Here is a 14188-nt window from a genome sequence, read left to right as displayed (position 1 = left end):
CCTCATGAACAAGCTCATCAGTTCCCAATAACTGTAACCTATATCCTCTTTCCTTTTAAACTGTACCTCTAGACCAAACTTCTCTGTTGAGCTGAAGAGTGATGTTTCTGCCAGCCTTCAGAACATCTCTAATTGGATATATCAGAGGTATACCAGACTTAACATTTCCAAAGATAAATTTACATTCTTGATCTTGGCTAGGGCACTATGTATCCAGTAGTCTAAGTCATATATCAGTGTCTATTGTAGCACTTATCAGAAAGCTTTGTAATAATGATACTCCTAGCCCCACTAGACTTGAAGATGCTGAAGAAAGACAGCAATGTGTTATTCTTCTTATCCTAAGCACTCAGCATGGGGAGTAATATATAGTGGGCACTTACTATATGTTGAATGAATGAATGAACATATGAATTCATAGAGAAGATAGAAATTTAAGAGAGTTAATAAATAATAACAGAAGAATAGAATATAACTGTTCTAAAAAATTCTAATTTGATGATCTAGGTGTATGGTATGATTTTCCAAAAATTGTAAATATGCAGTTTTCCTAAAATATTGTTTAACCAGAAGATTTCAGTGAAAATGAGTGTCACTATTTCAAATTGTTAGTTTTGGGGTGCCTGGGTGGCTCAGTTGGTTAAATGTCAGACTCTTGATTTCGGCTCCAGTCATGATCCCAGGGCTGTGGGATCCAGCCAGGATCAGGCTCCACACTCAGCTGGGAGTCTGCTTGAGATCCTCTCCTTCTCCCTCTACCCCCTCACCTGCTTGTACTCTCTCTCTCTCTTTCAAATAAATAAATAAATAAATGAATTCACAAATTGTTAGAGTTTCCTTGCTTTTTACTATTCATTTTGTACATAAAGCTCTTCAGGTATTTGATTAAAATTAATGACAGTATGTGAAGCTTTGAGATTTATAACAGGGGGAGTAAACTTTCACAGACTAAAATATGTTCTTATTTTTCTAATAGAAATTTTATAATTAAATAGTTTATGCTAAATAACCATAATACTAGTGGAAGAACATATTTATTTTTAGATTAAGGATAGATAGCTACAGAATCTTCATTAACAAGTGGAGGTATAATTTGTATTTGCATTATCAGAAAAACAACAACAGTTGTCAATTTATCTGCTAGCAAAATAATTAAATGCCTAAATGCAAACTATAAGATTCTGCCTTCAATTTGTGTTATTATCATATTCCACGGCTCACTTATCAAATTATTCCTCTCTAAAGAACCCATTTCTAAAAAATAAAAAAGAAAACATTTCTTTACTGTCACACATTAATAACAACATATAATCAATATACCTCCCAGAATTTTCTAGGTTTAAAGTTTTAGAGAAACTCTGCAAAAAAAATCATTTTTGAGGGGTGCTATTAAAATACTGCTTAGACTTTTCTTAGAGCTATTCACAGTACAACTTACATTTAATTTAGACAACTATTATTTATATATTTTTATATTTAAATATTATTCACAAAACCAAATCAAACAATGGAACAAGAAATCTAGAGGGTACAAGTCTCAGAGTGAAGTTATAAAAAACAGCTCCAATTCATTTATGAAGATTTTATTGTTGCAGAATTTTTTCTCCACCTTTTGCCTGTCGTTCTTGGTTTCACCTCTTCAAAGAACTAAGTGGTAGGCCAGAGTGGTGGGCAGCAAAGTAAGCTTTATTGAGCAACAGCAAAGTGATAGTACAAAGCTCCCAAGGAGGGAGGGAACCCGAAGGGGTTGCCATTGGAGTCTCTTTTCTTTTTTTTAAGATTTCATTTAGGGTCCCTGGGGGGCTCAGCCATTAAGTGTCTGCCATTGGCTCAGGTCATGATCCTAGGGTCCTAGAATGGAGCCCTGCATAAGGGTCCCTGCCCTGTGGGAAGCCTGCTTATTCCTCTCCCACTCTCTCTTCTTGTGTTCCCTCTTTCACTGTGTCTCTCTCTGTCAAATAAATAAAAAATTTTAAAAAATTATCATTTATTTATTTGAGAGACAGCACACTAGCATGAGAGAGAGAGAGATAAGCAGAGGGGAGGGGTAGAGGGAGAAGCAGACCCCTCGCTGAGCCAGAAACCTGGCACAGGACTCAATTCCAGGACCCTGGGGTCATCACCTGGGCCTAAGGCAAACGCTTAACCTAGTAAGCCCCTGAGATGCCTGCCACCAGAGTTTTTAAGTTTAGGGGTTTTTATGGGCTTGTTAGTGAGCTATTTAAATCTGATTAACCTCCCTTCACTTGTCATCCAATCAGATTTTTGTCACCTATCTATCATATAGGAAAAGGTGGAGGACTCCTTCCAGGTTTTGATCAGAGAGCTATACCCTTATCTCTTTGTCCAGACTTTGAAATTGTTCAGTTGAGAGTTTACTGAGACACTTTGATTTATTGAGATGTTTCAATAAAGATGTGATGGCTACAGTCCTGATTGTGTGTCATTATCTTGAGATTTTTTTAAAAAAAGATTTTATCTTTTTGGTTAAACATCAATTTCAGTTTTATCTTATACAGCTGAAGATAAGTATCAGCCATATCTTCCAACTCTGCAAGTCTCTAAATATCCAGCTGCTCCATTCTCTGTCATTGAAGCTTGCAAACCGTTCAATTATTTTCAGAGTCCATCTCTCTATTGTATTACCTTGTCAACTGTTGCCAATAGTAGTGGACACATGCAGCTAACATACCGGTTGCCTGCCATTTCACTGAAACCTATGAATTTATGCAGGACATTATCAACCTTCCAATTAACTGAGAACAATTTCATCAAATGTTCCAGCATTGTATGACATAATTGCTATCCTTCCAGCTTCTGGTTAACAGTTACCCTGTGACCTGTTGCTGGGACCTGAATCCAATGGCAAATATTTTAATTTTATTATGGTAATATACCACACTTTCAGTGCCAAATTCTTTATTAGAGTAGGCTAAGTTAGGCGACAGTAACGAACTCTTAAATCTGGTGATTACAGCAATAAAGGCTTATTTCTCATTCTCATTACATGTTCCTTGTAGGTCAGCAATGTCTCTGCTCCAAGTAGTTTTCCATCTGACATCCAAATCTCTATCTAGAACACTGGTGACCTTGTGGCAAAAAGAAAGAACATGGCATATATTGGCTCTTAAAGCTTCTGCTTGTGCATTTCACATCTCATTTGCTAATAAAGCAGTCATCTTATTAAGCCTGACATGGAGGCAAGTGAGTGATATACCCTTCAAGGGACAGGCAACAGGTACTTGTATACAATATAACCTACCACATATACCAAAACTACTTCTAAAGCTAAAATATATTTTTTATAATTATGCATCCTCCGCTATGGCTTCTTTTCCTTGAAGGTCTCTTCCATACTTCCAATTCCTGCTTAAAATATAAAAGTCATAGACTCTTTCCCCTAACTTTAATATATATAATTAAAACTTTTTAATTTGACATTCTGGTTAATATTTAACGACATTTGTATTTTGGAACCCTACTTTGTTAACATTTCCAAAGGCATCACTTGATTATGTATATATTATTATTACTGTTAGAAATTAGGCCAATGACCAAAAAGTTAGCCTTTGGATTTTACTTTCTTATCAACAGTGGTATTCCTGTATACCTATTTACTTATTTTATTATCACCTGTTATCATTAAAAATAAAATATTACAAGAAGAAATCTTCCTCCTTCTAATTTTTTTGCTAAAAGTCCGCCTGCATTTACTGCTGTCAGCTTTCTGTGTTCACTTTTAAGGAGTTTCCATTATTTTTATGCTGATTTTTGAAAATATAGCCACATTCCTCACCATCGTCTATAAAGTCAATGTCAGATTCCTTTACAATCTCCCTGATCTCTTTTTCTTCTCTTTTAATATGGCTCAGCCACACTGGCCTTGGGTTTTATTTTGTTTTTCAATCTCAAAACCATTTCTCTTGAGAACTGAACATTCTTCACCCATATTTTTACCAGGTTACCTCCTTATTTAAGTGTGGTAACCTTAATTTATTTAGATATTATGGCTAAATTTATTTACTTACCTCCTCAGAGGAAACTTCCTTGTCTACTCTCACTTAAGTAACCTTCTTTCCTCTACTCCCTCATGTCCTTTTCTCTTATTATCATATTTTATTGGTTTATCATAATCTAAAACTATCTTAATTATTTATAGTTTGTCTTCCCAACTTCCATGTAATCTCAATTAGAATATTCCCATTCACTGCTTTCTCCGAAGTTAGAACAGGCCCTGGTGCTGAGCAGGTACATAATGCAAGATTTACTGAATGAATTAAAAAGACACCATCTTCCTAAGCATCATGATACATCATCTTAATCACCATTTATTTATTTATTTATTGCTGACCTTATCTCCTCTCCCAAAAATCGCATTAGAATTCCTCACCTCCCTGTCCTTTGTCTCTCGTTACCTTCTACCTTCTCTCCCAAAGCAATCTCCATCAGTCATATGTCTTTATTTCCCATGAGTCCTAAATATATTTTCCCAGTTTAGAGCTCTCTTTTTCCCTACAGAGATCTACGTGTATCTTACATAAATATATATCCATTATTCTCTATAGTTTCTTATTTCAGTAAGTGGCATCAACATCCAGCCAGTCGAAGCTGAATCTCGGTAATTATCCTGGGCTTCTCCTTCTCCTCACCTCCTCACATTTGACCAATGTCTGGAACCCTTTCTATGTCATCACATTGCTCACACTGGTCCAATCTCTCCTAAGGACTACTACAGTGGCCCCTGATCAGTCCCCTCCCCTTTCATGCTTATCTCCTCGAATCCATTATTCATGGGCAAAGCAATCCTTTACAACTACAGTAACTTTTATTTTTTAATTTTATTTCATTTTTTGCATAACTTCCTAATGCTCTCAGCATAAAACTCTTGGTGTTTAAGCGGTCACTGGCCCAACAGATCTGATCCCCACTCTGCTCTCCCTCTTGAAGTTCAAAACACACCAGGCCTCCTTCAGCTCTTGAGAAGGTTATCTCATTTCAGCCTGTTACACTACCACTCTTGTACACCCGCCTCATTCGTTTTCATTTGGTTAATGTTTACGTCTCCTTTAGATCTAACGTTGCTTTCCGGAGGAGCCTTTTCCTAGTCTTCCCAAACACTGGTTTGATGATTCCATTAATGCTTTAAACTACCTAAGAGACTGGAGAGGGTTCAGACTGTCCTGAGACCCCTGAAGTCTGCCTGTCCCAAGTGACAACTTTCAGATAAAAAAGATAAGAAGAACAACAACAGATAAATGAAAATTGTGTTAGAGTACTGGAAGGTATGTGTAGGAACAGGAGCACTCAAAACACATTTTAAGAACGCAATTTCAGGGGCATCTGGGTGGCTCAGTGGGTCAAGCGGCTGCCTTCAGCTCAGGTCATGATCTCAGGGTCCTGGGATCGAGCCCCACATCCGGCTCTCTGCTCAGCAGGGAGCCTGCTTCCCCCTCTCTCTCTGCCTGCCTGTGATCTCTCCCTGTCAAATAAATAAATAAAATCTTAAAAAAAAAGAACGCAATTTCGAATCCCGGGACAGAGTATAATGGTAAGGCACTGAACATAAATCCAGAGCCAGGACCTGAGGGAATTTAGAGATTACATTTGAGAGGGCTACTACCATCTTCAAGTCATTTACTAGTTTTTAACTTCTGCCCGTAAGCGACAGTCTAAGACAGGAAGCAGCTGCAATCTTCTTAAACCACAGTCGCTGACCTTAGCAGCAAGAGGCTCGACCTACTCTCCCGGCGCCGGACGCCGAGCAGCTGTAGGCGCCGCGTAGCTCCCTCAGCGCCTGTCAGGGCCGACAAGCGCGCGCCCAGCACGCGCGCCCTCTGCGCCTCAGCGCGCGCGGACGGGCTCGCAGGCACCTCCCAAGAAGACCCCACCCACCCCATTTCTCAGTGTGTGTCTTCCCGAGAAAGCGCCTGTCTAGTCAATCAAAGAATTCCAGTTTTACTGCAAAAATTTACCAGTCAAAAGCATATATATGACAGGAGTGAGAATGTTTCGCTTGGGACTGGAACGCTAAGGGTCTGTCCAGGTTAGAGCGGACGCATAAGTCACAGGACCAAGGCAGGCACTGTTACGGACAGCCGCATCCGGGCCCTCCTGCCGCAGACTGCCCTCCGAGCCAGGGGTCCTTCAGGTAGGAGGTTCTGGGTGACTTTGGACGTCCGTTCATCCTCGGTGTAGGTTTTACTTAGTCCCGGGCCTGCCGTGTTTGGTTTTTCCCTTTCCTGGGCAGGAGGCCTCTGCCGCAACCATGTTACGCCAGATCATCGGTCAGGCCAAGAAGCATCCGAGCGTAAGTTTGTGACCCTTTTAGCAATGTCTTCCTAGTCCATTCTGTATCCGGCTGCGGCTTCCTCAGCTCCCTGGAGGTTCCTCCTTCATAGTCGTTAACTGTTGCTCGGGGTTGGACCTTGCTTCACTTAAGCTGCCCTCCTAGTTGCCTCAGACCCTTGAGCTTTGATCACGGCTTGCACTGAGGGGTTTAGGCTGGCAGGCGGAAGGTGAGAGATACCTTCGAGGAAAATAAACTGGTGAAGGTTGGAGCAGTCTGGTGGTTGCACACTCTTGTAGGTTGGTCGGACCTAGGGTTAGTTGGGCGCCGTGTGGGTTGGAGACCAGCAGGTCAGGTTTCGTGTTTGTTAATGTCATCTCAGAGATCTAATGCTCACTGCATTGCACCACCAGGCCTTGTGGCAGTTAGAAAGGTTTATCATCTTAGAATCTTCAGTTTGTGTTTGTCTTGAGATTTTGGGAGACTTCGGTAGCGCAGAGGTGACTCGCAGTTAAGTTCTTTTGCTTGTCGGTTTTCTCCCCAGCACATCAACGTGTTGTCCTAAAACTCCATTACGGAGTCTTTAACTTAAACCCATTACGTAACTACGCATTAAGCATTGATAGCAACGTGTTTTCAGAGATTGATACATGTAACGTATGTTTGTAATGGGCGTGCTTTTGTTTGCTCTTTCAGACTCTTAATTTCACCGAATTTATGTTTTTCATGACACTTATAAGACAGGGCAAGAAGTTGTTTTACAAGCCTTGAGAAAAAGGAAGCTGGGAAATTTTAATGAGAATCTGCATTTATTCAGATTTTTAAAACAAGACCGAAAAATAGCAGTTTGAGACTTCAGAATTAGCGTGTAGGAACTACTGTAGCCTTTCTTTTTTTCAGAACCTAGGTATTTGAAGGTGGCTGCTAATTCTTGTCTATTTTCTGTTTGATTCCAGTTGATCCCCCTCTTCGTATTTATTGGGGCAGGAGGTACAGGAGCAGCACTGTATGTCTTGCGCCTGGCATTGTTCAATCCAGATGTCAGGTAAGTACTTAAGAGTCTTTATAACTTTGATGGTCTAAAGCTGGTTTGGGAGCCACAGTCTTAAGGAAGGCAGCATCAAAAAGAAAGAGCCTAAGTTTTGTAGTCATATATAGGAAGTTCAGATCCTGGTTCTGCTGTTGTCATTTACTTTTCTTGGTTCATAAAATTGTCTAGATTTCTGAGTCTTATTTTCCTCTTTGGTAGAGTAGAACTGCTAATATCTATTTAGAATCTTGTGAGAATTGAGATAACTTTTTATAAAATACTTAATCAGAGTTGCTGATACATGTAAATGGCTTTTGCCTGCTTTTCTTCAATAAGGAATGCCCTTTTTTTTTTTAAAGGTTTTATTTACTTATTTGTCTGAGAGACAAGGGCGTGTGTGAGTGCACAAGCATGGGGAGTGGCAGGCAGAGGAAGAATCAGGCTCCCTGCTGAGCAAGGCACCCTATGTGGGGACTCAGTTCCAGAACACTGGGCTCCTGACCTGAGCTGAAGGCACTTAACTGACTGAGTCACCCAGGTGTCACATGAATGCTTCTTTTTGAAGTTAGAGAACAACAGGCAACAAAAAACAATTTATTGTTATTCTGTACACTTTTCTGTACATCACTTCTTCAGCAAAAGCCAAGTTCAAAGTCCATGTGACAGGGATAAGGACAAATACACTGTCCCAGAGGCCCTATGTTCGTTCGTTCGTTCATTCTTTCATTTAAATTCAGTTAGTCAACACACACTACATCATTAGTTTTTGATGTAGTGTTCAGTGACTCATTAGTTACTTATAACACCGTGCTCATAACATCCTGTGCCCTTCCTTAATGTCCATCTTCCTGTTACCCCATCCCCCCACCCACCTCCCTTTCCACAACCCTCAGTTTGTTTCTTGGAGTCTGGAGTCTCTCTGTAGTTTGTCTCCCTCTCTGATTTCTTCCCATTCAGTTTTCCCTCCCTTCCCCAATGGTCCTCTGCTATTTCATACATTCCACATATGAATGAAACTGTGTGATGATTGTCTTTCTCTGATTGACTTATTTCACTTAGCATAATTCCCTCCAGTTCCATCCATGTTGATGCAAATGGTAGATATTCATCCTTTGCATTGGATGAGTAATATTCCATTGTATTTATGAACCACATCTTTATTGATTCATCTGTTGGAGAACATCTCAGCTCCTCTCACAGTTTGGCTATTGTGGACATTGCTGCTATGAACATTGGAGTGCAGGTGCCCTTTTCTTTAACTGCATCTGTATCTTTGGGGTAAATAACCCAGTAATGCTCTACCCTTTTTTATAATGAATTACATGGAATTACTAATTATAGAGCCTCTGCTTCAACTCTAATGAAAACACCACCATACTTAATCTCATAGACAATGAGATCTATTTAAATACTATCTTCTTAGGAAGTAGAAAACTATTTTAAATAGTTTTATTACTTTAACAGTTACAATGTTTGTTCCTTTTAGTTGGGATAGGAAGAATAACCCAGAACCCTGGAACAAACTGGGTCCCAATGATCAGTATAAGGTAAGCTACAAAATTGTTTTAGAATTGCTAAAAGCGTTGTTTTTGTTTGTTTGTTTGTTTGTTTCTTAAGCATATTTTAATACTCATGTAGTAGGGTTTCTTTTGAAATTAGATATGCATGTAAAATTCCATTATAATGAACTTTGGAGGAGCAGCTACATTGTTCTGTGAAATTAAAATGGCATATTTCCCTAGCGAATATTTTTTTCTAAGAATTTTATTCGCAGACTTTAGATCTGGATGTGAAGGTAAGATAACGTTTTCATGATTTGACTAAGTAAAAAAAAAAAGGAGAGGTGGTTTAATGGTATCATATACCATTTTCTTAGATCTTAAATAGTCTGGTGCAGTGGTTTTCAAACTTCAGTGTACATAGGCCTCACCTAGACAGGTGGTTAAAACACATTGTTTAGGTCCATTCCCAGAGATTCTAATTTAGTTGGTCTGTTGTGGAGACTAAGAATTTACATTTCTAACAAGGTTTTGGGTGATGCGGATGCTGCTGGTCCATGGACCACACTTTGAATAGTACGGTATCAGTGGATTGGTTGGCTCTTCTTGGTGTGGTTGAAATATTTCAGGTGAGGGTAATTAGGGAGGTAATTAGGAAGAAATGAAATTCACTTAAATTTTACATTGAACCTTCTAATTAATTTTTTTTTAATTTAAATTTTAATTTTAACATTTATCTGTAAAGTGGTATATGGAACTACTCTTTAACAGAATGAGTTTATGGACTGAGACCACTTATTTTATTGAGGTACCGTTGGCATATAAAATTATGTTAAGTGGGAAGTATACAAAGTGTTGGTTTGATAAATTATGTATTGCAGTATGATTACTATAGTAATACTATAGCATTACCTAACACTTTTATGTGTCACGTATTTAGTATTCTTTTGTGTGTGTTGAGAACAGGTTAAGACCTAGAGTCCTAGTAGCTCTGAAGTTTATAACACAGTATTGTTGACTATAATTTCTGTGTTGTGTATTAGATCTCCAGGATTTATTTATTTACTAGTTGCAAGTTTGTACTCTTAGACAACTTCCTAAGTCCCCCACCCACCCCTGGTAACCACCATTCTGCTACTTTTACTTACAAGTTCAGCTTTTTTAGATTTCACATATAAGGGATATCATGCAGTATTTGTCTTCTCCATGTGATATATCTTACTTAGCATAATGTGTTTTTTTAAGATTTTTATTTATTTATCAGAGAGAGAGAGCACAAGTAGACAGCTTTAAAGCCCATCCATGTTATAAACCTGAGAGCAGTTGTTAATTCCCCAAACATAACCCTCCTTATGTGTAAAAATTTTGCATACAAAGAAACTCTAGAAATGTTAAAACCAGAGCAGCTTTATTAGGGTGTAATTTACATTATGTACAGTTTACCTGTTTAAAGTGTATAACTCACCATGTGCACTTTCCAGTCTACAAAGCTACTTCAACAAAAGAGAAATAGCTTAAGCACTCTCAAGAAGGTGTGCTCTAACCAATGTGTGTCCAGGACCCTTTAGCACATCTGCATTTCATGGAAGTGGCTTCTGTTATTATTAAGAGTAACTTTTAAGATAATTATTGCCTTTTGCTGATGCCAGGCTTTCCACTCAGTTGTCTGATCATAATGGGGCTCTCAGATCTCTAAATGGATCTCCCTGCAAGAAACAAATAGGAATGTGCTGGCAAATATGAAATGAACTACTTAACCTGTATATTACATTTTAACTTGAAAAAATGGTAAATGGGCATCCTGATTTAGTTTTCCTCTTTTTTATAAGATTGTTTAAATAAGTACGTTTTAGAGAAAAGGATTTCACACCCAGTAAACTTTAAAAAAGAAAAGGGAAAATAAAACAAACCAGCCTTTGATCCTTCCACCAAATTGTGTATTGGAGTCTCTGGATAGGTGTAGTTCAAAAAGCTTCCTAGATGATTCTGATAATGAAGACAATTACCATTGCCCTGGCACTATGATAACACATGCCAGTATAAGGACATGTGATTTGGAAATGGAATGTTCCTGCAACAAAAATCTAATTTGTGTGGTATGAATGGGATGAGTAGCTATGACATGGATTTAGAGATTGGAAAGATGAATCATCTTATATATGATATAAAATATTTGATTAAATATCACCTGCTGCAACTTAGAAGGTGGACCATGTGCCTGAAGAGCTTTTTATAGGAAAAGATTTTGGAATACAGTATGTTAGTGGACTATTATAGGCTGTATTTGCCAAGAGATGAATTTGCAGAAGAATTGGGTAATTTGTAAGCCAAAATAAAAGGGAACCATATCTGGAAACTTGGTATACCTTGAGAATGAAGCCTGCTACTACTTCTAAACCTGGATAGTGATGTGGACTAGATTATTTTTATCGTTCACTACCCTCACCTAAGATAATTGGCATTTAGGTTTTTGGCCACATCACTTACTCTGCAAAATCCTAAGTGAGGGGAAATGATATCTGCCACTTCTGAACCAGTGTATGCTTCCCCCATTGTTCTATTTCATCTGTCCTGAGAGCAAAATGGTCCGTTCAGGGTTACTCATTCAACCCAGAATTTCACTGAAGAGGACATGGAGCAGTCAGCTTACAAATGGCATGTAATGTGAGTGAAAAACAAACCTTTGTTGATGTAAACCACTAAGTTCTTGGGATTATTTGTTGTCACTTTGCAAGTCTAGCCAAAGTTAAGAGCAATGAGAGGACTAAAATTAAGCATTATAGGCCCAGCAGTACTCAACTGAATAAAATGTCCCAAAGCCTCGAAAAAAATAGATGTGGCTTCCCAACTGTTGTTCCAGAGACCTTCCAGGTAGCCACCGTTAAACTGAGAAAAAGAATGGGAACATGGAAGCTGAAAAATAAAACAGATTGAAAATTACTTCATTACTTCAACAGAGAATTTTGATGCTGGTACTTGGAACCGAATAGAAGCAAATACATCAGAAGCCTGCTTAGTTTTGAGAAAATTGGCAAAAATACTATGATCTTTTCACTCTGCATGAGTGTAAGGTCTTGATCCTGCTTCTTGTTCAGTATTTGGGGAGTCTTACAACTTGATCTTCAGTTGCCTCTTTTATAAAGTAAGAATGAGTAAGATAAACTTAAAGCATTGTGCCCACAATGTCTGGCATCCATTAGAAGAATCCAGTCAGTGTTTATTTTCTTAATATGTAGCCTGTAGTTCTTTTACAAATGCACCTAATTTTGTTAACATGTTAAGGTAACACAATTTAGGTTTTTTTGAAAAAATCTCCTTATCTAGATTCGGTTGCTTCATAAGAACAATGTCAGACAAAGATACTTCTCTGTGCAATTTTGTGTATACCTCAAGGCAAAGCTTTACAACCTGGGAATTTTTCTTTCTTTAAACTTAACTAAAATAAGAATTTTTCAGTTAGAGATAAAGAAGTTAGGGTATGTTTGGAAAAATAGAGAAAAGGATTTGAAGAAATAATAGATACAGATTTATGAGCCTCTTAAAAACCCTGAAGAAAATGATGATTCTACAGTTTTAGTTCTTTTGGAGTTAAAATAATATAGTCTTAAGTAACTGTATCACAACCTCTTCAGTGTTCCTTGGCTTAAGAATGTATAAACCCAAGATTATTGCCTTGGACTTAATATATAAATCCTAATTTACATATATATTTTTCCTAAAACAGTCCTAGATTTCTAAAATTAATTTTAGTTGGAAATTTTTAGAAATTACAGGTTTCCAAACATGAATTATGATTTAAATACAAAATTACTTAGAAGCAAAATTACGGTATTATTTAAAAACTTCCGTACCGGAGGTGGTCAGATGTCAGTTTGATATTGATGCAGTCTGGTTTAGGAAATTGAGGGAACATACTAACACTGTTCTTCTGAGGTAGATTGAATATTTTTACCTTACCAAAATCATTATTAAAGGACTAGAATTTTAGTGTCTTTGGATGATTTTTATATTGTTAAATATAAGTGATAAAAATCTATGTCTAATTGTTACTATAGAAAGCTGAATAAAAATAATTTCTAAACTTCTGTATCATCTCTGTGTATTTGATAGATTATCTAAAATATCTTTTTTCTTTTCCAAGTTCTACTCCGTGAATGTAGATTACAGCAAACTGAAGAAAGAAGGTCCAGACTTTTAAATGAAATGTTTCACTATAAAGCTGCTTAAAATGAAGGTCTTCCAGAAGCCATCCGCACAATTTACCACTTATCCAGGAAATATTTCCCTTCTGAATGCACGAAATCATGTTGGTGTATTGTGTTGGGGTTTACACTGAATAATAAATACCTGAAACTTGATGTGTGTCACTATTTAATGTTGAAAATCTGCTCTGAACTTCCTAAGTAGGGTATAGGAATAAACTTAGAATTTAAGGAATTTCTTGAATTTCCATCTATTTGTATAATTTGAAAGTAAGACTTTAAGCTGCTCAAAACACTTCATTTTTTTTATATAGGACATTGGTAACTTCACTAGAGTGTATTTAACAGCTGAAGCTGAAGCTAAATTATGCAAAGATTGGGATGAGTATTCAGGTGTCTTTGGCATTGGCAAAGTGGAAACCTTTGGGTTTCTGCTACTGACTGATGTCCAAGTGTTCTGTTATTAATGATTTTTACTATGGCATACTCTGCTGAAGATTTTCAAGGTTATCAGGGATTGTAGTTGGATCTCGGTGCAGTTGAGATCATTGAGCTAGTAACCATTATGCTTTTACTGTGCTGATTTAATCACTTAACAGACTGTTTTGTCAGTTCCTTAATGAGGTCACCAAGCAAAGCTGCATTTAAATAATGATGTCTTGGGTTAACATTATACATACATATACACATACTACATATGGATATATCTATGGTCACTCAGTGTCTCCATGTAGATGTCCAATGGGCATCTTAAATTTAAAATGTCCAGTTGTGAATTTGTGAACCTCTCAGACTCCACGTCTACAATATTCAGTCCCACTGTCTTCAGTCATACCAGTTCATAGGAACACCATCATTAACAGTTAAGGTCAAAATCCTTGGAGTCTTCATTTACTTTTTTTTCAAATACCCTAATATATCAATAAGTCATGTTTGCTCTGCCTTCAAAATATACCCAGAATCTCACTGATTTCAACATACAATTTCCTCCCCTATCACTGTGGTCCTAAGTCATTGTCAGCTAACCTCAGTTATAAAAATACCTCCCTTCACTAAAATTGAAGCTCCATGAGGACAAATACATTTGTTCGTTTGTTGTAGCCATAACATGCGCAGTAGTACCCAACAGATAGTTGGTGTTCAATAAATACTTGTTAAATGGATATTTAAA

General features: G+C 37.6%; 1 protein-coding gene across 1 annotated transcript; it reads left to right on the top strand.

The window, feature by feature from the left end:
• The first annotated feature begins 6115 nt into the window (after positions 1 to 6115).
• On the top strand, positions 6116 to 13173 carry NDUFA4 (NDUFA4 mitochondrial complex associated). The gene is made up of 4 exons (XM_004743437.3): positions 6116 to 6307; positions 7243 to 7331; positions 8803 to 8863; positions 12957 to 13173. Exons 1-4 carry the CDS (start codon positions 6266 to 6268, stop codon positions 13011 to 13013), a joined length of 249 nt encoding a protein of 82 aa, XP_004743494.1. The 5' UTR covers positions 6116 to 6265; the 3' UTR covers positions 13014 to 13173.
• The last annotated feature ends 1015 nt before the right edge of the window (positions 13174 to 14188 follow it).

The sequence above is a fragment of the Mustela putorius genome, unplaced genomic scaffold (genome assembly GCF_011764305.1).
Source record: "Mustela putorius furo isolate JIRA1106 unplaced genomic scaffold, ASM1176430v1.1 tig00003845_pilon_pilon_pilon, whole genome shotgun sequence".
Taxonomy (NCBI): domain Eukaryota; kingdom Metazoa; phylum Chordata; class Mammalia; order Carnivora; family Mustelidae; genus Mustela; species Mustela putorius.
The sequence above is the reverse complement of the archived record's forward strand: the minus strand, read 5'-3'. Positions and strand labels throughout refer to the sequence as shown.

Coding starts and splice junctions, on each gene's coding strand:
- NDUFA4 (XM_004743437.3), top strand. CDS start 6,266: ATGTTACGCCAGATCATCGGTCAGGCCAAGAAGCATCCGAGC. Junction 6,308..7,242: donor AGGCCAAGAAGCATCCGAGC/GTAAGTTTGTGA, acceptor GTTTGATTCCAG/TTGATCCCCCTCTTCGTATT. Junction 8,864..12,956: donor GTCCCAATGATCAGTATAAG/GTAAGCTACAAA, acceptor TTCTTTTCCAAG/TTCTACTCCGTGAATGTAGA.